Source organism: Dysidea avara, chromosome 5 (assembly GCF_963678975.1).
Source record: "Dysidea avara chromosome 5, odDysAvar1.4, whole genome shotgun sequence".
NCBI classification, from domain to species: Eukaryota; Metazoa; Porifera; class Demospongiae; order Dictyoceratida; family Dysideidae; genus Dysidea; species Dysidea avara.
The window spans coordinates 8,921,996-8,947,880 of NC_089276.1; the positions used below are offsets into that span (position 1 = coordinate 8,921,996).

General features: G+C 37.7%; 2 protein-coding genes across 2 annotated transcripts; one reads left to right on the top strand and one right to left on the bottom strand.

Moving 5' to 3' along the window:
- Positions 1 to 4,527: 4,527 nt before the first annotated feature.
- LOC136254974 (uncharacterized) lies at positions 4,528 to 5,715 on the bottom strand. The gene has a single exon (XM_066047694.1). It carries the CDS (start codon positions 5,713 to 5,715, stop codon positions 4,528 to 4,530), a length of 1,188 nt encoding a protein of 395 aa, XP_065903766.1.
- Positions 5,716 to 6,406: 691 nt separating this feature from the next.
- Positions 6,407 to 25,265, top strand: LOC136254975 (protein sidekick-1-like). Its single transcript, XM_066047695.1, has 15 exons — positions 6,407 to 6,494; positions 9,247 to 9,546; positions 9,598 to 9,894; positions 12,463 to 12,747; positions 12,799 to 13,086; positions 13,913 to 14,302; positions 14,356 to 14,637; positions 14,688 to 15,038; positions 15,096 to 15,202; positions 17,723 to 17,948; positions 18,486 to 18,585; positions 19,325 to 19,613; positions 23,777 to 23,816; positions 24,744 to 24,900; positions 24,955 to 25,265. Exons 1-15 carry the CDS (start codon positions 6,407 to 6,409, stop codon positions 25,133 to 25,135), a joined length of 3,381 nt encoding a protein of 1,126 aa, XP_065903767.1. The 3' UTR covers positions 25,136 to 25,265.
- Positions 25,266 to 25,885: the final 620 nt, after the last annotated feature.

Here is a 25,885-nt window from a genome sequence, read left to right on the forward strand (position 1 = left end):
TGTCAGGTTTGAAGGCCGCATATTTAAGCAGTGACATTTTATGGGATATTGAAAACTTTAAAAATTGGACAATCACATGAATTTAACGGGAGATCACATTAGTCTGGAAGCTCCATTTTTGGTGCAGGACTACGTCTTCTCATGTCCTACATATCCACCAAATCTGAAGCCACAGAATGGTTGAGGATTTATTGATCAAAAAAGTCGAATGTTACATAACAAGACACGCCCATATTTTGCAAAACCCTTTTAAATGTATCTGTGGGCACATGGGACACCCAATAAGCACCATTTGAAAGAATTTACATTTGCTGATCATTTATTAGAACCATAAATGCACATTTATTGTACTTTTTACGAAATGCGTTTTCTCACAAAAAAATACTGATGACCACCAAATTTGGCACACAGGTACATACCTCGGTGGCCTGTGCACTGATAAGGTATCAGTCCTTAATCAGGTTATCCCAGTGTGATATGGGTGTTTTGGTATTTTACCACAAGTCACACCCACCAAACACAATTCTTCTCCTGTGCAACAAACATGATTAGTAGATCACTTTGAGCTTAAAACACATAAAATCCTTATAATCTGGGCCGAGTTATGTTGTAAAATGTGAATTTTTAAAAACGTAAATATGTCATTGAAGAAATGCCCCCAAAATCCAAATTTTGGATTGGGAACCAGTAGGCACAGCAGCAACCCACTGAAATTAAAAAATTAGCTACCAGCTGATTTGTAGTGATTTTATGGATGAACGAGAAATTTGGATTTCACTGTAAAATGTGCACTATCTTGTTATGTCAAGAATAGTGCATAGGTACAATTTGTAGGAGGCTTTACCATGGTAGTAGCTATAGACTATTACAGAGATGTTCTAGTATGCATGCACATGCAGTATTATACGTGTGCAACATAATACCAAGAGTACATAATGTAAAGTAGTGATAGAGAGTGTCTAACTGGAACAGGTTCACCAAAATCACTTTGGGAGTATAGCAAATCAGCACCATGCACTGTCTGTTCTGCTGAGTACAAAGGCATCGCCTTATTGGACACCTATCAAACTTATTTGTCACCTATCAACAGTTCTTTACAGCCTTACAATGTGTTGAATGGGTCAAAGAGGAATTCTGATTTAATAATACCAAGAGTAAATAATAGAAGAGAGAGTATCTAACTGCCATATAGTGCATCAAAAATGAGCACTTTAAGTAGAGAAGCCATCCTGTAGTGCTATCAAAGTAAGTGTCGAATGAAGCAATAAACACTTTCTCTACTTCAGACTGGTACTTCAAACAGTCTAAGCTAGAAGTATAGGGGAGTTTGTAAAAGGCGGAATAAGGAATAACGGAATAGCGGAATAACTCGAGTCACAACGAATGGGCGTTTTATATCAATATGGCTTCTTATGCAATGTTAGGGTGATTGTACTGTTACAGCTGTGAACTCATCCATCGGATATCCTTGCAATGTTAGGGCGATTGCGTGTACTGTTACAGTTGTGAACTTCTTCGCTCATAGCCGTCCTAGCGAAGTGATTACTATACGCTCTTACTACTACTGTATGTAGCTATAAGTATCATTGCGCTAGCACAGCTAGAATATACAGTAGTTAGTTATTAGTTTTGTTTTAAGTCTTCATCCTTCCAGTGGAGGGATGAAACGAAACGGCTGTCACACCCCCTTTTGCTCGCAACATTGGTACCATACTTTACATACAGTAGTAGCTAGTAAAATCAAATGTAATTTTGCATTTCGTAAGCGGGTACTGTATGTTAAGTATGGTACCAACGTCACGAGCAAAGGGGGCGTGGCAGTCGTTTCGTTTCATCCCTCCACTGGAAGGATCATGAAGACTCGAAAACGAAACTAATAGCTAACTACTGTATATTCTAGCTCAGCTACATACAGTAGTAGTAAGAGCGTATAGTAATCATTTCGCTAGGACATCTATGAGTGACGAAGCAGTATAGTATGCAGGGGCGGATCCAGAGTTTCGAAAGAGGGGGGGCACCTTTCTGAAAAACAGTTGAAGACCAAAAAAACTTGCTGAAAACCAGTTGAAGACCAAAAAAAAAAAAGGTCACAGCAATAATAGCTAGTTATCCTTACCAACTATATCACGTCTGTTATGTAAAATAAAATCCTATTTGTAGCTTCATAGGTAAGCTACACTGCCTCATGAACATTGTGACTGCTTTATTAGAGTAATTGACTGCTCTATTAGAGTATCTCGATCTTGTATGCAATTCTTGAAGGGGGGGGGGGGGGGGGGGGGGGCATTTGCCCCAAATGCCCCATCCTGGATCCGCCACTGGTATGTTGTGACCTGTGCACTATACTCTAATAGAGGTCTGCACTGTATTACCAATAATAATAATAATAATAGTTCACAGCTGTAACAGTACACGCAATCACCCTACATTGTAAGGATATCTACGAGGGATGAGTTCACAGCTGTAACAGTACAATTGTTCTATACCATATGCGTATTTTGTACCGTACGCGTAAGGTACATACGCGTATGGTACGTACCATATGCGTATTATGCCTTTTTATTTATTTTAATACTTTTTAATGCAGTTCAGGACTGCATTAAAGGTCAGTGGGTAATAGATACCCACTGCCAAAGAAACATACATACAATACAGAGCAATAGCTAATAATTACAACTGTTAGTTACTTATAACAAGGGGGTGTCACTCAGGCTCGTGCTGTAGGTAGATCTGCGACCGCGGTCAAACTCTAAGTCAACGGTCAAGGCCACTAAATAGCTCTTACAGTGGGTCAACGGTCAAGACGATACGGAAGGTTCGAAACCCACAATGGAAAACTATACGTAGCTATTATCAAGTTTACGGGATTATACGTAACTCACAAGAAAGTAAGGATCTCTAAGAAGATGTTTTAAAGCTCCAACAGGCATTTTGCCGTAATTATAATGATTTTTTCTCCCAGCTGCTGGTAGCACGCACTAAGAAAATATTATACTAGGTTACAAGCGCAGGTGCGTATAGGAAAATAGAGAAATAAGTGTAGGTCAAAAGTTCGACAAGAAACGCTCAAGTCACAGGTCAAAGACGATAAACGCTGCAAGTCAAGGGTCAAGGTGAAATTTACCCCGGTCAAGACTTTGACCGCGGTCGCAGATCTACCTACAGCGTGAGCCGACGTGACACCCCCTTGTTATAATTACAGTAGATAGCTAGAGTTTGTTAAAATTGGTAGAAATTGGCGCTCTATAGCAGCGATGGCATGGGCACAAAAGGTGAAATGTACAAGCTCTCTCAGGGTTGAAGTTATTAGTAAAATGCGACCATAAGTAGTTAGTTAAACGATATTTAATTGTGTTGGTAGATAGTGAAAGATCAATGACTGGTAAGTAATTGTATAGTCTGGCTATCCTGTTAAAGTAAAAATGATGTTGTGTTACTGATGATGTCCTTGGATGATTCAGTTTTTGGTTAATCCCAGATCTGGTGTTGCCTCTTGCAAAAGTAATGTAGTTGTAGATGTTAAAATTATCAGTAGGTGACTTTAATGATTTTATTAGAAACAGTATATCTTGGAGTTCGTAGTGATACATGAGAGGCAGGACATGCAGTTGTTCCAGTCTGAGTTTGTATGAGGATGTATAATCGTTAAGAATATATTTAGTGGCTCTTCGTTGAATGCGTTCTAGTGCAGTAATGTCTCTTATTAGTTGAGGCCTCAATAGTTGTGAACAATATAGTAGTTGTGATCTGACTAGTGCTAGGTATAGACGTTTCTTTGCCTCAGCACTGTTAACCTGGAATGTTCTTCTGATAAGTCCTAAGGTTTGGTAAGCTTTCGTACATAGTGTGCCGGCTGACCAGCTGAAGTCAGATGTGAATGTTACTCCAAGATCTTTATGCTGTGCTAGACATTTAATAGGATTCCATTGATGGTGTATGTAGGGGGACTGTTGTAGTCGAGAAGATTGAACGTAAATGAATAAATTTGGATTCGTGGAAAGGTAAGTCAGTCAGGGTGCTCCAATTAGAAGCTCTGTTGATATCAGTTTGTAACTTTGCAGTATCTTCACGAGATCTAATTGCATATAGAAGTTTGGCGTCACCAGCGTATATAAAAGGAGTTGCAAATTGAATGAATTCGGGTAGGTTGTTAATGAAAATGACGAATAACAAAAGTCCTAAGACACTTCCTTGGGGCACCCCTGAATGTACATAACATAATTCTGACAGTGAATCTCCTATCTTGACACATTGATAGCGATTATGTAGATATGCTTCAAACCACTGTCTTGCTTTACCAGTTATTTCAAAGGTTTGTAATTTGCCAAGTAAGTGGTGGTGAGAGACAGAGTCAAAAGCTTTCTTGAAATCCATGTATACTACATCCACTTCACATTTGTTAGGTTCAAAGACTTTTTCTGCAAATACTAGTAGCTGCTGTAACGTAGATCTTCTAGGAAGGAAACCAAACTGATGTTTGGTGGATTGTTCTCTGACATGATTAATTATATTATTATACACAATTCTTTATAGAACCTTCGATAAAATACATAACAGTGAGATGGGTCTGTAGTTGCTCACAGAACTTTTGTCCCCAGATTTGTACACAGGAACCACACAATGAGTGCGCCAGTCAAGAGGAATAAAACTGCATGATATACTCGTGTGAAAAAGATGGCAAATTATATGAAGTAGTGGCCCTGCACAGTGTTTGAAGATTTTTGGGCTAAAGCTGTCAATGCCACAAGCTTTGGTTTCGTCAAGAGATATAAGTAAGTCAAGGACATCAGAATCAGAAAACAGAATATCTTGAACATGAGGAGTGACACTGCTTGATTGTAAGTCAGATACAGATGATGTTGAACCTGTAAATGTAGAAAAAACTGAGTGGAAATAATTGTTAAGTAGTTGAGCTTTTTCCAAGTCAGGGGATGCTGATTCATTTATGTGGTACATTTTAGCAGGAAAGCTTTCTCGCCCTTTGATACTTGATATATATTTAAAAATTTTGTTACTATTACTGTGAGCATAATTTAAAGCTAGATTTGTTTCATAATCATGCTTTGCTTCAGTTATCATCTGTTGTAATTCCCTTTGTAGATCCTCCACTTTAAGTCTTTTCCTTTCTGTAGGATGTCTCACAAGTTGTCTCTTAGCAGTGCGGAGGCACTTGATTTTGTGACGGATTGTTGGGTTAAACCACTTGGGATGATTTGATTCTTTAATAGAGATCTTAGGAACATATAGATTTAAAGCACTATTTATGGCAGTTTTCAGGTATAGCCAGATAAACTCGACATTTTTAGAATTCAATGCTAAGGTAAAGTCATATTCTGTAAGGAATTGGTTTATGTCCTCCCAGTTAACTTTATTGTAATCTAATCTTTGTATACGTATTTTTGTAGGTATGCTGAGGACATGGTTAATGAGAAGTTTTATCAAATAATGGTCAGATGAGAGGTTGGGTGGTAGGTTTGTGCAGGTTTCAATATATTGAAGGCCATTAATATTAGAGAAGGCTATGTCTAGGGTGTTCCCAGCGCGATGCGTGGGGCCAGTTATGCATTGAATCAAATTGAGTCCAAATATTACTTCTGCGAAATCATCAGCTGTGGGGGAACTACCACTGTAGATACTCCAGTCTATGTCAGGAAAATTTAAATCTCCCAATAATACAATGTTTTGGGTACTATCGAATGAATTGAGGTATGCCATGAGTGAGGTATTATATTGATCAGAACAGTTAGGTGGACGATATATCAGACACACGAGCAAATTTGGGTCTATCTCAGCAGAGACTATTTCTAAATCATTTGGAGAGGTCAACTGCGTTACTGTGAGGAAAGATTTGAAAGCTAATAATAAACCACCACCTCTACTATCTCGATCTTTTCTTAATACAGTGTAGCAAGAGGGAAATATTTCATTAGTAAAAATGTTAGTTGAGAGCCAAGTTTCAGTTACTCCAATTATGTCAAAAGATTGAGAGTACACATACGATTGAAAAGCATTAATTTGTTTATTTAAACTACGTGCGTTCCATAAGAGAACTTTGAGATTACTGCTGCCACTTCTAGTATCTGATTCATTGAAATTGATTGTGTGATCATGTGTGTAATTTGTAGAATCATGAGCTTGTCTGTTAGGTAGTCAGTTTGATGATGAATCCATTTGAGTGGGAGAATCATGGTCAGCAGTAACTTTGTTGTGGGTAGCATCTATTTCATCTCTATCTTGTTGAGACCGAGACGGGACAAATACTGAATCGATAACTTGACCATGTAACTTATTTCGTATGTAGATCTTGTTGTTATGCATTTTGATATGTTTGCGTTCAATTCCCTTGTCAATTTGTTGCCGTCTTACTTTAAGAAGGAGTGACTCTACAAGTCTTTCTTCCTTGGACATGTCAGGCTTAACTCTTATGTCTTTAGGCAATGCACTGGCCTTAGATAACAAAAGTGAAGAGTCAACAGCTAGATTGAATCTAACTAGTATTGGTCGAGGTTTCTTTTCTCAGTGTCTTCTAGCCTTGCCATCACCTGGCTACAATGGGCTATCTTTACAAGCATTTCTAGCTGAGTAAACTTAGAACACAACATAATAATCTGCTTAGCTGTAATTATAAAATTATTCATCAGCACACACCCATGCATGCATTTTCGGCCTTGCCATGCATGCCCATACAATTCCCACTATAGTCCTACTGATGTACCTAAATCTTATGTACATGATCTCACGTTGTGTGTAGAACTTCACATGAATGGTACTGTGTATGCTACTTTATAGCTATCAGATGGTCTTATATATATACTCAAATTATATAAGTGTGGATAACTGACAATTTAGAACATAATTGGGTAAATAAGCAAGGAGAGCAATTACAATGTCACCGTGCATGGTATAGGACCTACAGCACAAATTAATGTGGATGTTGTTAACCTTAAAGAGTATAATATACATTCAGATAAGAGTAGCTAAACACATTGTCCCATCCAGTGAGTGGCTACAACGCATTTAACAATTAAACAATGCTAGATAATATACATTCGTTACTGAAATATTCATTAGAACTCATAAACTCACCATAAAATCTCTGCCATGTTATGTTTTCCTACTTCATCTCAGTAGGCAATGTGCATGCCTCATTCAACAGCAAAGATTCAGTTTAAAAAGAATTTATTGCACTTGCAATTAATTATGCTATATAATAATAATGCTACGCTACAGCCAGATTTACATTAATTTACAAACTGGAATATTGCTTTCTCTACAGTTAAATCTCTTTGCTACCTGAAGAAGAAACAAAAATTAAAATTTACAATACGGTTTCAGTGTATGTGGTTGCTATGCAACAGCTAGATAATTAACTCGACTACTCTAAAGAACATACAGTACTGGTATACCAGCTTATGTACTTTCAAAGTAATGGCATTTCCACTGTGGAGAAAAAAGCACTCGTGCATTCAGGAGTGGAAGGGTAGAATGTGACAGTTTTATTATCAAAGTCGACCACTCATCATAGTATTATTGTAAAATATTACATCATCTGCAGTTTCACAATTGACGTAACATTCCTGGAATTTCAACAATCTACAAACAGTACACAACATGCACTATTAGTCAGTCAGCAACTTACTGCTTTCAAATCTATACTTCAACATTGTTTCAAAATGTATATAGCTAAAACCTATATCACCAAGCCTGGAATTTGATTGTGGGTTTAATTTCACTCGACTGAGGCTACCTTAAGATATATATGGGCCCCCATTGATCATCTTTTTCATCTCTCTGCTGTTGACTGGATTAATCTAATGGAAATTCTATGAGTTAATGTTAATCAAGAGTAAATTTACTCTTGGTTAATGCAAATTGGTTACTTTATTGATACAAACATACCAGCTTTGTTCACCGACTTGAACTGTCACTACAATAAAATGTGTTTTTGTGCATATCACACACACACACACACATCACATACTTTGGCAGAGTATATGATGTGTTACAGGTGATTGAAAATTAAGTGGTTGATAATCCCTGATATACACCATGCAGGCTTAAGTCAGTCTAACGATACAATTTTGATGTCCACAGTTTAACGTTTAGCAGAACACTTCAAAACCTGGTATGGTCCATCATATGGTGTTTGTAGTGTATGCTTCACTCCATCATGTCTGACAAAAACAAAGGAACACAGAGTTAAATCTTCACTCACATCTGTTGATCTTTGTTGTTATTGTCGAACAGGTGTTGGTCTAATGACTGTCTTTAATAAAGTAGCATATGTAGAAGTGTCCATGGAGTAGTCAGTGTTATGCTGATCATTGCTAAAAATTGTCCTGGTAAATGTAGCGTAGTGGTACAGAGATCAAAGCTGTGAATGCGCACATTGGTTTTCAGAGGTCTCTTAATAGAGCTGTTGTAGCTGACATGCTAGGTTTGTGACTAGCTTTTCCTAAGAAACATCTCATGCTAGCTTTGTCTGTGAGGAAAAATGTGTGCTCTATAGTATATCAAGACACACAATAGTGTGTTGTGCAACAAGTACAGCCAGTACATGCTGGTATGACAGACTCATTTTACAGAACCAAGAAAATGCCATTTTCAAGTGTTTATAGTTTGATAGTCTTTAAATTGTAATTAACCATTTTTGCTGTGGAAATGTCTTCAGGATAGAACACCTAGCTCCCATTCCAAATTTGAGTTGAATCTTCCCTGCCATCATTGAGGTACGTGTCTTCAAAGTTTGTTATTTTCTTTGTATTTTCTTCTTTTTTCAATCAAGTCACCATGTGGGGAGTCAATTCAGCTACACTGTAGAGTGTTCAGCCTTGTAAAAACATGCTGTAGACAGATAATTCAACTATATGTACCTAACTCCCCTGTACAGGGTCCAGTTGTGTAACAAGTCACCCTGATAGCCACAATGATGCATCATTGCAGCCATTCCCATCTTTGATTTCCTAACTTTTTCACCCTGGCCTTTTTGAAGGGCCACATCCTTTTTTCATAGCTTTGCTGCTTTGATATAGATTTAATTTATCTGTAACATAATTGCAATGTAATAAAAATAATTATTACATCTTCTACAATGTTCCCAGATGTCTGTTGTATGCTTCAAACTCTACTGTATATATATTTTTACAGTGTGTGTGGCCTAGTTATTGAAGTTTCACTATAATGCGGTTTGTGTGCATAGCATAAATGTACAATATGTTTAATAATGCATGTGGGTCTTCCTTGTAGCTGCTGGTCCTCCTGATAATATCAGAGCTACAGTGACCTCACCTCATAGTGTTGAGGTCACATGGGACCAATTACCATCAGTTAATGTTACTGGCTACCTCATCTCATACACTACTACTGCTTCATATATCAGTATTAGTAGTAGGAGTGGAAGTGTGATGGTGACTGGTCGTAGTACTACAAGTGTTATCCTCACCAATCTGGAGGAGGACACTCCCTATACCATCACTGTACAAACTGATAGTAGTGGTACACTTAGTGTTAATAGTGATGTAGTGTCAGTAACAACATGGACAGATGGTAAGTGACACATAATATGATGTGAGAGAAGCTCATGTTATAACTCCACAGTTCCTAGTTCACCACCACAGAATGTGATGGTAACAAGTGTTAACCCATCATCACTGAGGGTTTCATGGCAACCACCACCAGAAATTGACCATAATGGAGTAATAATTGGTTATGCAATAAATTATACCAGGGTTGGATCACGTGATATGGTGAGTGACACTCTTCTCTTTGGAACTACAATCGCAACATCAGGACTAGTTCCTTTTGTTGACTACTCAATAACAGTTGCTGCTATGACTGTTGATGGAACTGGACCATTGAATGATCCTCCAGTAGTACAAACTTCAGGACAAGATAGTAAGTTACCTTATTATCTATACTAAATGTGACTAGATTTTACAAAACCGATCCAAATCGCATATCAGGCAAAATCAAACTAACACCACCAGTGGATAGCTAGACTATCGTACTACTAGTTTTGACCCTCAGTACTACTCAAACTACTCAAGGCTGGTTTTAACAGAAATCTTTTCTGGGTGGTGTGGAGTGCTCAAATGGTGGTTTCAGGCCTTGTGAAGGACCTGGCTTGGCAAGAATCAGTGGTTTACTGGTGGACAGCCTTATAATGTTGGCCAGACGTTTTCTCTGTTGATTTTGCTACATATCAGCCACTAAGGAACCAGCACAGCCCTGTAATCTCATGTCTGGACTCCAATCATGGTCTGCCTCCATTTTGAGGTCTATCTCTTGCCCTCCCTGCCACCCCCCATCCTCCACCCCTTTGTGAACACCCGTGATACTACTTCGCTTGTCCAACTGCTTAGATTTTCTATCTTATAAGGTGGGAAACTCTACAAGCAGCTACAAGTACTGGACGTGGCCTGAAAGGTAACAGATTGATGCATCTTTTGTGTAAATTTCATACGCGTACTTGCTATCCTTGGAGAGTTATGCTTGCTTCAATTCTTTAAATCCGTTTATCTTGAAATTTCTAATGTGCGATTTGGATTGTTTTTCCAAAATCCAGTCACAAATATTTTTGATGTGGCTAGCTTATTGTTGACATTTAAAACTACTTTGCATCCATGATTGCATTTACTGAATGTTCTATTAGCGTGACTGCAGTATTAGAGTATTTCAATTGTTTATTTTGAGACAAGTTTAGATGTTTGTGTTGAAACTCAATGGCTTTGAATGCATTTCTTTTAAAGCACTGAATCAAAAGACTCTTATATGATAATTAATCTATCTATACAACAATTAGCTTATTGCTAATATCGTGAGTTACTGGTTGGTGTAACAACATACAATTTTTATTCTCAAAACTTGGTACATGTGTCTGGTTTTTGCATCGTTCAGTTATTTGCACATGCAATTGAACACGTTCAGTAGCTTAATGGAACACTTACATACTATCCTTTGTTGAGGTTAAAGTTACTTGCTGCTGTTTTTGTGCTAGAACATTTGCAAGCAGATTGAATGTAAAATAGTCAGTGTTGAATGCATGTGAAATCAACTGTAAATCCATCACAATTATTCTGATTTCTTTGGAACCACTTATTCAATGATCATGTGCAGGCCAATTTTCAATTTGTGACTAGATTTTGGAAAAATGATCCAAATTGCTATTAGAAGTTTAGGCAGTTTTAAAGATTTCAAGTCAGCATAACTTGCCAAGGATAGCAAGCACACATGAAGTTTACACAAACGATGCAACACTCTATTACCTTTCAGACCACGTCCAGTATTTGTAGCTGTTTGTAAAGTTTCCTGCTAAATAATTGTGATAGAAAATCTGATCATTTGGACAAGGGAAGTAGTATCACGAGTGCTCACAAAGTGGTGGAGGGTGGTGGGTTGGGCAAGAGTAGACTTCAAAATGGAGGCAGAGTATGATTGGAGTCCAGACATGAGATTACAGGGCTGTGCTGGCTTCTTAGTGGCTGATATGTAACAAAATCAACAGAAAAAATGTCAGGCCAACATTATCAGGCCACCCGCCAATAAACCACTGATTCCAGGTCCTTCACAAGGCCTGAAGCTGCCATTCGAGCTCTCTACACCACCCAGAAAAGACATCTGTTAAAACCAGCCTCAAGTAGTACTGAGAGTCAAAACTAGTTGTACGATAGTGTAGTTATCCACTGGTGGCGGTTAGTTTGGTTTTGCCCGATGTGTGATTTGGATTGGTTTAGTTAATCTGTTCACATTTATTCTTTTATGCAGTAGTACACCTACATGACCAAATATTCACGTTTTTTTTTTTAAATGTGTGATTAGTAGCCAGTTTGCAAGTGCTTAGTATTGACCTTGTCTTTAAATTTGGATTGCCTATCTTCACGTACATGAATTTCAACACAATTGGATAATGTACTGGGGTTTTATTATGGTTTATGTAAAACAAGATTCAAGTGAAGATGAAAGTTGAACTTTGATTCAGCAATCTTGGGGGTGATTTGCTGAAATTTGGTTTGTGTTTTGCATGCTTACTTGGTGGGCAACTTGGCTGTAAACATTAACTGTTACCTTGTGGTAAGACTACTTACACATGAAAAGCACATCATTGCATTTCTTATTAATAATTATCACACTGGTGCAGTGCATCAGTTTCTTTTACTATGGCTTTATAGAGTTTAATTAATTAATTATAGTAGGGAAAGTGTCTGCTGCATAGGCCAGTATAAATAAGACAAAGGGCTCCTATTACCATAACTGGTAACTACCCACATGTTAACTAAATTCATTGCTCAGCACCTTTCAGTTAAAGCCTTTGCCACTGAAGACTGTTTGATAGTATTCATATTGAAAAGCCATTATGAAGCCCTTGAACAGTACAGATTCATTTTGTCCAGACCAACATAGTGTTGACACATTCTCTGCCATATGCGTAATTATTAACTCTTTTTAATTTAATATATTTTTCAGGGCCCACTTTACCAAGATCACTGATGGTGGATAGTGTTACTAATGCTACATTGACTCTGTCATGGATGACACCTGATCCACCTAATGGGATAATTACTCAATATGAATTACGATATAGAAGATGTGCTGGTGGAAGTTATACTACACTGCAACCATTGAACAATGAAGTTACACATACAGTAACTGGACTAGCTGTTAACACTGAGTACTGCTTTAGAGTGAGAGCATATACTGTTATATCATTAGGACCTGGTCCATGGACTAATGAAGTTAGGGGCAGGACTTGTAAGTCACATATGATACAAGTTATCATTATCATGAGACAGTGTCCTATAGATGGTCCTCCTACTAATGTTAATGCTGTCACATTGTCACCTCGTAGTATTGAGGTCACATGGGATCCACCAGTAGCGAATGTTGATGATGTCATTGGCTACATCATATCATATGATGGTGTGGAGGATTTTGCTGATGATGCCAGTGAAACAGTTAGTAGATCACCAACTAGGGCTACTATTGATGAATTAGAAGAGTTTGTCAGTTATGATATCACAGTACAAGCAATATACAATACAGCTAATGTTCATACTACCAGTGCAGTGAGGGTGATGACTTTGCCAGATGGTAAGTAAAGTATTACAAGTAGTCATGGATATACTACCAGAATATTATAATAAGTGCAAAAACATTTGAGTCTGACTTCAGTGTATCATAGTATGATAGTACTGTATATTAGGGATCACGAAGGTCTCAAAAAATTATTGAACAGAAACCAGCCTACCAATACCTTCATAACTTGAACTGACTTGACTTGAACTAATTATAAATGAATTCTACAATTAAAACTTTCTTTGGTAGTTGTATTTTAAAAAGAAATTTTAAACTTTCATAAAGACAAACAAGCAAGTGCAATTGCAATGCTGTTAACAAGTCACATGTGTTTCCTAAATAAGCCATAATAATGAAGAGAGGATGATTAGGGATTCACCCCATGGAAGCTTCAGAAAATTAGAACACCCTGCCAGGGTGTCACATCAACATTTATTTTGTAGGTGTTACTATGACACAGTGTCATAAAGGTATAAAGGTTGACACTCTTGGTGGTGTCGCTTGTGTACACCATTTTTGCTTGTAGAAATGACTAAATTACAATCAACTAAATGGAGTCTCCACCATACCCTACACAATACTGTGAATTCTCACTAATCCGAACAGCTCTGTTCTCAAAGTCTGTTCAAATTAGTGAATTTGTTTGGATTAGTGAACCCATTGATTATATATTATACAGAACATAGTTCAATTACTCTAATAGAACATATGCTTGTATGCAAAATACTCTAATAGAACAGTCATTTGTACTGTTCGGATTAGTGAGTGTTTGGATTAGTGAGGATCCACTGTATCCAAATTTTAGGATTCAAATTGTGATATCATTCTATTTTAATTTTAGTTCCAGATGGTCCACCACGTGATGTCACATTAATGGATACTGATCCAGCAATGTTGTCAGTAACATATATGCCACCAGAAGAAAGGTTACATAATGGTGATGTGACTAGATATGTGATTAAATTTGCCAGAGTGGGTAGTAATGTATCACAAATGGTAACTGTTGATAGTGACTATAGCGATGTATCACCTGTTGGTAGTGGTGGTAGTGGTGTAGGTAGTGGTGCATCACCATTGATAACTGTTAGTGCTGGTAGTAGTACAGGACTCCATGTAGAAAACATACCAGGATTAGTGGCTTTTACCAACTATTCAGTAGAAGTGGCTGCTGTCAACGTCAATGGAACTGGACCATTCAGTGATGTTGTGTATGGATTATCTGGACAAGATAGTGAGTGAATTATATAAGAGCTTTTTACAAGTTAGTTATCTTTAATTTTTCAGCACCCAGTACTGCTCCACGTTTGCTAACCACAGCTGTTATCTTGCCAAGACTTTTGACATTGTCATGGATGCCACCTGATACTCCTAATGGGATAATCATACAATATGAAGCACAGTATAGTGTTAACAGTACAACATCACTTGAACAATTCACTGATACACTGATGGGTACTGTTGAAGGATTATTACCTGTTACAATATATACTATACAAATAAGAGCATATACTAGAGTGGGAGCAGGACCATTTAGTGACAGTATAACTGTAATGACTTTACCAGGACGTACGTTGTAATACATATATGTATTCTATACACTAATCATTCTTCTCTAGCTCCTGCTTCTGTTGCTGGCATTACTATACCTGCACAATCCATATCATCCTCTATGTTAACAATAAGCTGGATGGAGCCTGATGCACCAAATGGTGTTATTACTCACTACATGGTGTTCTACCTGCCAGTGAGTGGTCCCTATGGTCCTATTATGACTAGTAATAGGAGGAAGAGACAACTAGCACAAGATGGAGAGTTTGCTATGGGCTTTACTGGAACTTCTGGTACACTAACTAATCTTAATGGGTCAGTGACATACAGGATTCAAGTGTCAGCTGTTGCACTGTACAATGGAAATGAGCTATTGGGAAGTCGATCAATCCCTGAAATGATTACTACATCTGAAGGAAGTGAGTTATTTAAATATCAGTTTGTATTTATAATAATTTCTTGTTATTGTTGTATAGCTCCCACTGAGCCTCGTGATATTGTTGCTACTAATGTAACACAATCAAGTATATCCCTCACATGGCAGAGACCTGATCCTCCTAATGGACTGATCACCAACTTCACAGTTAGTGGTTGTTTAGTAAAATACTTATAACCCAGAATTTTGCTTTTAGCTCACCATTTGCATGTAATTGATACTATATAAATACACTGTAATATGAAAGAAGCTCACCTGGAACCTGTCTGTGTATTTTAGACTTCAGTGTTCACCCTCCAGTTTCTAACTGGTAAAGTCCCTTACTTAGCTGGCCTCCCTGGTTTGACCACCAAGTGTGGTGCTTGCGAGGTGGACTGTAGATTGGGGTTGGATTTTTAAAACCCTTCTAAGCTTTTGTCCCGTTTCACTTTAGTTAAAGGTTTTTGCTTAGGTTCCTTGGCTCATGGTGAACACCTCATACAGGCTCTGCCTCCAGTGTTCGCCCTCCATTACCTAACTAGTAAAGCAGATAAGGCAAAAACAAGATGTGGTACAAAGTTATGGATAATTGCCTTTTATTGTGACAAAAGCATTGATGTGCTATCATACGACTTGAGACCTTTTTCAGCAGGCAAAAAGAAAAAGGAGAACAAAGGTAAGTCATTGTTGAGTATGTCCATAGCACTGTAGCTTCTGCTATTGGCAAAAAGCATGCGTGATTGGCAAAGAGGCATTGTGGGCTAAAGCCATATTGAAGTACATAGTGTTGTTTGTCAATGAAGTGTGAGAATTAATCAGTGAGTGAGTGATACAATTCTTGGGATGCATATTTATCTCTGTGAAAATATATCTCCATCTACTTTAACCATTGAGTTGTGCTTGTCTGTATAGGCATCAATAAGCTACAGTGTATAGTATATAATTAAGCCAGCCAGTAGAAATTTCAATTCAAAAACTGCATAGAAACTTTTTTGAATTGTTCTGATGGTTGATTACATTTCACCAATACTGCCAACGTGTCATGAAGGATAGGAAAAGCTAGTTTTTTTGCTAATAATATATTTTTGTTAGGAATTGAAATCTTTCTTATACTACAAGTACAAAAATTGGAATTTTCAACTAGAGTAGGGACCATAGCACATCAATAAAAAGTACTGAAGCAAGTTGGAATAGTGCTTGATATTAAATCACAGTAAAACAATAAGAAGTGTTATATCCGTACTGTGCTCCAAAATACCATAACGGAAATTCACGGTAGGGATATAACACTTCTTATTGTTTTACTGTGATTTAATATCGTGCACTACTCCAGCTTGCTTCAGTACTTTTTATCAATGTGTTATGGTCCCCACTCTAATTGAAAATTCCAATTATTTTTTGTGTACTTGCTTGTTAACTTTTTTTTGTAAATAATTATTATGACTAGTGAACCCACACATACCGCATCTGAAATGGCGCCGTGCACCCTAGGTATATAAATTATCATCTGAAATGTGAAGTATCCGTTGTCAGCTATGTTCAACCCGTTACACAGCATTTCGAATCAAGAACTGTTCGAAAAGCACCTCTGCAATCCACGCATACCAAAAGAAAGAAAGAAATGGTGCCCAGTTATATCAATTATCGTCTGAAAAGTGAAGTATTCATTATGCCTTGTAGTCGGCTATGTTCAACCCGTTACACAGCAGTATGAATCAAGAACTGTTCAAAAAACACCTCTGCAATCAAAGTGGTCACTATGAAAAATATGGATGATTTCTGTTACGAAGGGAAGCTGTCATGTGCTGCTGCCAAATTGACACTTTTTGCTGTCAGCAAAGATGAAAGGGACACACTGGCAAGTCCATGAAGAATGCATTGTATGTATTGTGGTATGCCAAAAGGCACCTCTCAGGCTGAAGCAACATTGAACAGCAAAAAAATCAAGCCCGTAGCCTTAGCTGTTATTGAGTTATGCTTGTCTGAAGGCATCACTCAGTTACTAAGTCATTAGAAAATTCTGTTAAATGATTAAAAAAAACTTTTATAGTAACTGTTTACAGCATTTCAGGTCGATCTGGACTGCTTGTTGGGCTTAGTTTTTCCTAACCAATACTGCCTCATTGTCGTCAGGGAAAATTGAGGCTGGTTTTTGGGTGATGTTATTTTGTGGGCCACGCCTACTCTTTTGTGGTCCCTACTGTACAGTATGCTGTCGTACTATATGATGATTACTGTACTGAATGAAACTATATGTAAATTATTCAGCTAAGTTTATAAACAAAAATTGATCAACACTAAATAATAGTTAGACTTTGAAACACAGGGCCTGAGGGTTACTAAATTTTGTAGAACCCTGTGTTTCAAAGTCTAACCAATCCAGACTTCAACTCATTGGAAGCTGCTTGTAAATAAGAAATGTGGCAACAATTAGTGGAAACAAGCACATTACACCTCCCTCCAATTCAGCACAGCTGTTTTTATCCATTTAACTGCTGACAAAGTTACAAGCACGTAATTGCTGCGTTCTCAGAGTGTGGTCTCTATAGGACATGAGCATGGCACTAGGGGATTATAGCCCACTTTTTCATTCAATCAAATCTCAGTATTAAACTAATTGAAGTCTAAATCACAGTATAATAATATGACTATATCATGTTTTGTATTAGTGGTTCATATTTCTTGTAGGTGTCATATAATGCTATGGAAACACACTTCAACCAAGATACTGGTCAAATGGATACATTTACTGTCAATAATTTTACTAGTGTTGAGCTCAGCGATGATAACATATCGGCCTCATTAAATCTAGCTAGTCTGAGACCTGGTACAAAGTACCAGTTCTCCATTGTGGCTTATACCAATGTGGGACCAGGACCTGAAGCAATGATCTCAGTGTCTACACTACCTGATGGTAAACACAAATATTTAAATATATATTTGATAATTACGTGTAAGATGTATTAATTACTGTCAAAATATTATTTTCACAGTAAATATTTTCACAGTAAGATACCAATTCCCCAAAGCTGACTGCACATTGGTTTTGAAGCTTATATATATATTTTTACTTTGTTGCAGAACCAGGCAACCTCATACATATTATTTCATTATGTATTTGTACACTTCATAAAATGTTGCAATATAAGATTACTATGAAAATGTGAAGAAATAACCAGAGAAGGTTTTTAAGGTGCGTATTTCAGTGATGGCTATATTGATCCAGTTCAAGTTTGAAATACAGTAGGTCACCCTGAGGAGGCACCACAGCAAAATGTTGGTACTGACTGTACTGCTGAGTTATGAATGCATGAAAAAAAAAATTCAGTTTCTGAATTATTGCACACCTGTCCCTGCACTGGCTTTTCTTGGCTGCACAACATGCTTTTGTATGTTTTGATTATTTGTAAGAGCTAACTCTTCCATGCACTTACTGCTGGAATCATTTCAGCTCCTCCTACACCAAAAACTCCACAACTGTTAAGATGCGCTGGTCCTTCTAATATTGAAATAGAAATACAGCAATCATCTGATGTTAATGGCCCTATCATGTAAGTGACTTACATTTATTTTATTTCATTGTGTTGTAGATACATTAGTGCAGTATTGTATTACAATTTTGCAATGGTTAAGGCTATATGCAAACAAATTCATACCAAGTATCACCTACATATATAATTAGCTATCACTGTATACATGTATGTATAAAGTTTTGATGCCAAAACTTGTCCTACTTTTTGTGTGGGTATATATAGTAATATTCCACAAAATAGTCATAGGGGTGATAGGTGGACAACTTATAGGATTAAAACTTCTGTAAGAAGACAACTGAAGGCCAGAGACCAACTCTGGATTCCCTACAGACTAACTTTGTCCAAACCTCCCAACCAAAAAGAGAGAGTAAAGATAGAGACTAGCTGGCTCAACAGGGCTTTACAAGATGTAACATTCCAACAGTACCATAACCATTGAACAATGCCATACCTCCACTGATGGTCTTCACATGGTCTTAGCAGAAACCAGATCCACTGGTTCTAAAGAAAGGATAGGGTAAATATATTTGTTAGTCTATTAGTGCAGCAGCCCAGTTGTGATAAAAACATGAGTTTGAGAGTGTTTGTGTGTGTGTGTTTGTGTGTGTGTGTGTGCGTGTGCGTGCGTGCGTGCATGCATGCGTGCGTGTGTGTGTGTGAGTTGGGTTGGGTGGGGTTGGGTTATCTCAGATCTGGTCACAAATAGTAGCAAAGGATTCTGTAAAACTAATCATTGTACCCATTTTGTCCTATGTAGATATTATTCTGTTATTGTGGTGACTGGTGGAGATGAAACCAGTAGTACAAATGTGGAGGATATTGGTCCTTTTAATAAGGAGCAAGCTAATGCAGCTAACAGTAATGGTCAACCTTACACCTATATTACTGGCACAGTAGACACTAGTGATATCAGTGACTATCCTTATCCTTACATGGTGGGGGATGGGAGTAGGTCAAATATTAGCGAAGTATATTATGAGAATGTTCGATTGCGGTCTAACACAATGTATGCTCTACTGGTCAGAGCACATACTACTGATGACCTGGTAAGTGAAATAGATTGTAAATGTGATTTTGTGCAGCAAATTGATAGTGTTATTTGTTTCTTCTAGCTCTATTGCTTGTTGTAAACTTTTAGCTTATTAACTCATATTGTGCGATACTGGATAGTATCACAAAGGTCTCTCTCATCTCTCCTTTACGACAGTATTGGTCAGGTATAATCTAGTCCAAATGTGTATTCAGATTGACCTGAAATAATTTTGATGTGTCTCTACTACAAAATTATAGAAATTTTCATTTGTTACTAACCTGACTGCATGACTAACTAACTGACAAAATAATATCAAGAGGAGGCATACAACTAGTCATCTACTTTGTTTGATACAGGTTGAAGGAGTTTCAATAGAATGCACTCATCATGAGTAGCATGCTCTAGCTAGAAGGGTCTGGGTGGTCCTGGAACGAATTTTAATGGAAAATTGTAGATAATTTGCTGACGGAAAATTGTAGATAATTTGCTGTAGGATTTGAGGGAAGTTTAATAAAATAGTGGTGACAAATTTCAAAACAACTATCACGAGATTGGATCAGTAAGCAGTTTTCTATTTTCAGCTGTTGAAGAGAAAAGTTTTGAAAGGGAGCTATCATGGGTTTGGACTTTAATAGTGAAATGCACTGAATTAAAAAATACATATATTACAGGGTTGAATTTGGTAGCAATTTTAGCCAACTTAAAAACTAATCAGCACAAGATTAGGTATATTTAATCAATAGCTGACTGTAAAATGAGAAAATTGTAAAAGTAAAAACCCTTAAATTTTAAGAGGAGGACAAAAAGTTGTCAAGGAGGAGGGGATAACGGACAAATGTCCACCCCACTCCACTAAATTAAACCCTTGTTTCTTCACAAACTTGTTTCTTTTGCCTGCAAACTGCAAACTTGTTTCAGGACATCTCTGAGTTTCGTGGTTCCCTCTTCACTCATTTATTTCAAGAATCTGTTACTTGATTTGATTAAATTTCTGCAGTTGTTATTAGTGTTTTGTGTTGTTAGGTTACTTGTTCCTTTGTAAGGTTGTGCTGTTTATTTTTGTGTATGTTGGTATATTGGTCAATTGGCACAAAATTCACCTGAATTGTCGTTATTAAAATTTTTACCATTAACCTACCATCACAGCCATTTCTTGGCCGCCACCTTGGATTTCACATCTTTTTTCACCATAGCCTTTTTGAGGGCCACACTCTTTTTTTTACAGCTTGGCTGTTTTGGATTAGATTCCACTTCTTTTTGTATTTGTATACCCCCAAAGCCGGTCTACGGCCAGCTTTGGGACTTTTTTAACATATCTTTTTTTCTTTACCACAGGAAGAAGAAAAGATGAAGCAGATTTACTTTAAATATTTCTGATTTTATCAGTAAATGTACAAATTATATATATATATATATAATAGATATATTTATTACAGAATTCTCCATGGAGGTTTCTTTGTAACTGAACACTCTACAAGGTGACTTCTTCTAGCTTCTCTCTCTACAGGGTGAATTGTTTGTAGCTGAACGATCTACAAGGTAACTTCTTCTAGCTGATCTCTCTACAGGGTAATTTGTTTGTAGCTGAACTATCTACAAGGTAACTTCTTCTAGCTGATCTCTCTACAGGGTAATTTGTTTGTAGCTGAATTCTGTACAGGTGATTTGTTTGCAGCTGAGCTCTTTACAGAATGGTTTCATTGTTCCTGAACTATATACAAGGTAACTTCTTCTAACTGATCTTTCTACAGGGCAATTTGTTTGTGGCTGAATCTCTCTACAGGGTGATTTGTTTGTAGCTAAATTCTGTATATTGGTGATTTGTTTGCAGCTGAGCTCTTTACAGAATGGTTTCTTTGTAGCTGAACTCTCTACAAGGTAACTTCTTCAAGCTACAGGGTCACTAGTTTGTAGCTGAATTCTCTACATGGTGGTTTCTTTGTAACTGAACTCTCTACAAGGTAACTCCTTCTAGCTGATCTTTCTACAGGGTGATTTGTTTGTAGCTGAATTCTGTACAGGTGATTTGTTTGCAGCTGAGCTTTTTACAGAATGGTTTCTTTGTAGCTGAACTCTCTACAAGGTAACTTCTTCTAGCTGATGTCTCTACAAGGTGACTAGTTTGTAGCTGAACTCTCTACATGGTGGTTTCTTTGTAACTGAACTCTCTACAAGGTGACTTCTTCTAGCTGATCTTTCTACACGGTGATTTGTTTATAGCTGAACTCTCTATGAGGATACTGCTTCTAGCTGATCTCTCTACAGGGAGATTTGTTTGTAGCTGAACTCTCTACATGTGGTTTGTTTGCAGCTGAACTCTCTACATGATGGTTTCTTTGTAGCTGAACTCTCTACAAGGTGACTTCTTCTAGCTGATCTCTCTACAGGGCGATTTGTTTGTAGTTGAACTCTCTACATGATGGTTTCTTTGTAGCTGAACTCTCTGCAAGGTAACTTCTTCTAGCTGATCTCTCTACAGGGTGATTTGTTTGTAGCTGAACTCTCTACATGGTGGTTTCTTTGTAGCTGATCTCTATACAGGTTACTTGTTTCTAGCTGATCTCTTGAATTCTCTTCAGGGTGACTGCTCTATTAGGATGACTGCTCTATTAGAGTATCTCGATCTCGCACTTGCTACACCAAGTTGGATTTCGTGTTATAACTCCGTGGCTTTATGTCTGATTCTTCTACACCATTGAAGAGCCTTTCTAAGATGATTACTCCATCTATACAGCAATTTTCAAAGCATTACCCCAAGCGGTTTATCTGGTAGGCGTGGCAAGCAGTCTTTTTTTATTAGCTAATCTCGATTGCATAATTGTTACACACTGTTGGTTTTTTCGTTGTATCTTCCTGGTTTTTAGCTCGATTTCTTTCAACCACAAAAGTTTGAGGTTCAATAGTTATCCTATTCACCCACCGATTTTCAGCTTCTTCCCATACGCGGTTTACCCTGTAGGCGTGACAATATATCGGTGTTATTTTTCGTGAATAATCGCTCATAACTCTTTGCCTGTTTATTGTATTGCTTCCAACGTTGGTACAGAGATGCGCCTTTATACCCCCCTTCTGTGTGCCACATTTCAAGGCAATCGGATATGGCGTTCTCGTTTTATAGCAGTTTTTGTAAGTGTGCGAAAAGAGGAAGAAAAATAAGAAAAACAACAAAGAAACTAAGCCAATTTTTGAAGTCGCATATCTCGGGAACGCTTGAAGCGATTTCGCTCAAATTTGGAATGTGGAGTGCTGAAGTTAGAGGGGGTGTCCACAACAAAAATCGTCTTGTTTCATCAAGGCAGCACAGAACTACGGAGGTGCGAAAATTGCGTTTTCTTTCTTCCTGTCAATATACTCACGGGTGTTGCGCACTGGCTTCTTGGGCTGCACAACACACTACCGTGTGTCTTGATTTTGCAAACAATGTTATTTCAAATGCACATTTCAATTGTGAACACTGTATCCCTCTACTGTGCATGTACAAATCAGCGTTGAAACCGGGTCGGGTCATCCGGGTCACATTTTCTCCGGGTCATCCGGGTCTGACCCGGATTGGATCACGTGAGAAACGAAATTGATCGTTTAACGACGTGGAACCTATAAACGCTAGTCGCGTAGCTCTTTCCTGAGCCACGCCCACTTATCGCGTTACAAACACACGCTCAGCCACGCCCATTTATTAGTAAGTGCAGTCTGTTGCATGAAACTGTCTGTTTCTGTCTGCAAGCTTACGTGGAGCCACGCCCACTAATCGATCAATGTATGAGTTGTATATAGTCTAGGTCTAGTCTTGCAGCAGGATAAGCGCTTTTGTGAGCCACACCCATTTTAATATATTGGGAAATTGCAATACTAAGTATGTATTAAGCCACACCCAATTGCTGTCTGTAAACTCACAGTAGCTACGTGGAACCAAACCCACTGACTGATTTTAAATTATAAACTTACCGGCTTAGTTATCACATAACTACTCGTTTACTCAACACGAATCGAACGCTCAAAACGTAGTCTCGCTCGCTCGAGAATACCCGAAACATAGCTCTTATCGCGCGCCTCAGCTTAATTTAATCCGGGTCACATCCGGGTCAAATCCGGGTCAGTGGGTCATCCGGGTCAGCAGTAGTGACCCGGTTTCAACGCTGGTACAAATGTTATTTTGTTTTGTTCATTTCTTTGCAGTACTCTACAAGTTCAGCTATGATTGCTAATACTGCTACAGGTAAGAGATACAGTATTAATGTTCAGTTGTATGCTGCAGTTCACCAGTGCATTACTTCCACTATACAAGTAATCATCAGCTTAAGTTTCCACCTTTTAAAATGGTTTCTTTTCAAGGTTGACTGTATTAGGTTAGGGGTGGTGGGGGAGGGCAAAAGATTGTTTTCAAATGAAAGGGAATGTGTGGAGATGATCAGGCCAAGTTATGGGCTATTCAGGACTAAAGCTGGCTAAAAGTAGGAAACTTAGGGCAAAGTACTTTATACAACACCACAGTGCTGTACTGCTACATATATCCATCCTCAGAGTGTCTCTCCATCAATGCCCCAGGCCACCCTTATGGGGTTTGGAAAAAGCAGCCAACAAATTAAAGTGGGCCATTTATAACATGAACAATAAGACCTGATTTCCCAAACCAATCACATTATAGCTATGTAATTCAACCACCAACTACAAGGAATATTATTGTACATACATATATTCGTTAACCACTGTCACTGTTACTGCTATGTAAATTGTAAAGTTTCCACAGATAAGGCTATATCATTTACATGTTCCTTTCCATTTTAAAGCAGACTCCTGTAAGCATTTGAGCATTAAATCGGATGGTTGCAGATTCAAGGCTGCCCAGGTCCAGTTATGGACATTTTCTCCTTTCTCCACCTCACTTTTCAAACATACTTTCTGTAACAACTTTAAACAGGCTGTAGGACCAGGTGTCCTACAGACCTTCAGCACTTGTGCTGTAAAGCCTTAATAAATAAAATTTAAAAATTTTTTTGTTTAATCCTAAGACAGTCATTGAAGGACTTTGATGCCACCTTTTCCCGCTATGTTGTACTTTCTGTGAATAATTGTATATATGAATGTGGTCTCCAAATGGTGTAGATGGCAGTAACTTTAACTTGTCTCCTACTTTCATATGTAGTGATGTCAGAATCATCAGACGGTGACAGCAGCATCCTTATTGTTTTCATTGTGTTGTTTGTGGTTGCACTTGTGGTAAACATTCTGCTGATTGTTGTGATCATCTATATGTGCTTTGTGATAAGACATAAGAAAACATACAATTTTACACCAAACATGTAAGCCATCAATACTCAGTTAGAATAGTCATTGTAATGTTTTATGAGATGTAGGACTCGCCATGAATATGATAATGTAGAGTTGCAGTCAAGGTATGATAAAAAGCCATTTTCTTCTCCTGAAGATGAATATGAGATACCATCTTTGGACACAAATCCAATGGCAGGCAAAGCTGATTTTGTGAAACTTCAAGAAAACTCTGTCTATGAAGTTATAAATGACAACAGACCATAAACTATTCAGAGAGTTGCAATAGTATTTCTCTGTGTGCTGTTGTTTTGATTAAATGTAGATTACTAGAGACTAAATCTTTAAGTATGTAGTTATTCAATCATGTACTGTGTGATGGTACGTAGGTCTAGGCCATCTAGCCTTAAATGTTTTCCTCAGTTATATGTAGCTACAAATTGCTCTAGTTCTAGCTAACATACTGCACACAGCATGTACAGGGAGCTGTAAACGACGAAAGCTTAGCGAGACTTGAGTTTGGCGAAATGTGAAGCAGGTTGGCAGACAAAAGTTTGGTGAATTTACCATGCAGCTAATACTGGTATGGAACTATATACTGAATAGCTGATTCAGTGATGACTATAAAGTTTGGTGAATTGCCAAATTTGCCAAACTTGTAGTCACTCCAAACTTTCATCGTTTATGGTGTAACCCAATATAATATGAATACATTATACATGGCCCACAATCATCCAGCCATTGTGTATACCTACGTAGCATCAACTACGCCTTCATGTACGCTGGCTGTTAAATGCAATGCAGTTGTCTTCTGACATTAACTTCGTTTAACAAGTTAAACTCCATAATGGTACATTTCATTTTGTGCTCCTTTTGATGAATTGAATGTACATGGCTTGTTAGTGTGAACAACTAAACTTGACTGCTTCTGTTAGAGTTTAGGAAAATTCAAAAAGCTGACTTTTTGTATACCGTTCCAGACTATCCCTATAGTATCAATAGTTATATGAAATACCA

Excerpts from the sequence above, each read along its gene's own strand:
- LOC136254975 (XM_066047695.1), top strand. The coding sequence starts at position 6,407 with ATGTCAGGCTTAACTCTTATGTCTTTAGGCAATGCACTGGCCTTAGAT. Across the intron at positions 15,039-15,095 it reads GATTACTACATCTGAAGGAA|CTCCCACTGAGCCTCGTGAT; the intron begins GTGAGTTATTTA and ends ATTGTTGTATAG. Across the intron at positions 23,817-24,743 it reads GATTGCTAATACTGCTACAG|TGATGTCAGAATCATCAGAC; the intron begins GTAAGAGATACA and ends TTTCATATGTAG.
- LOC136254974 (XM_066047694.1), bottom strand. The coding sequence starts at position 5,715 with ATGGCATACCTCAATTCATTCGATAGTACCCAAAACATTGTATTATTG.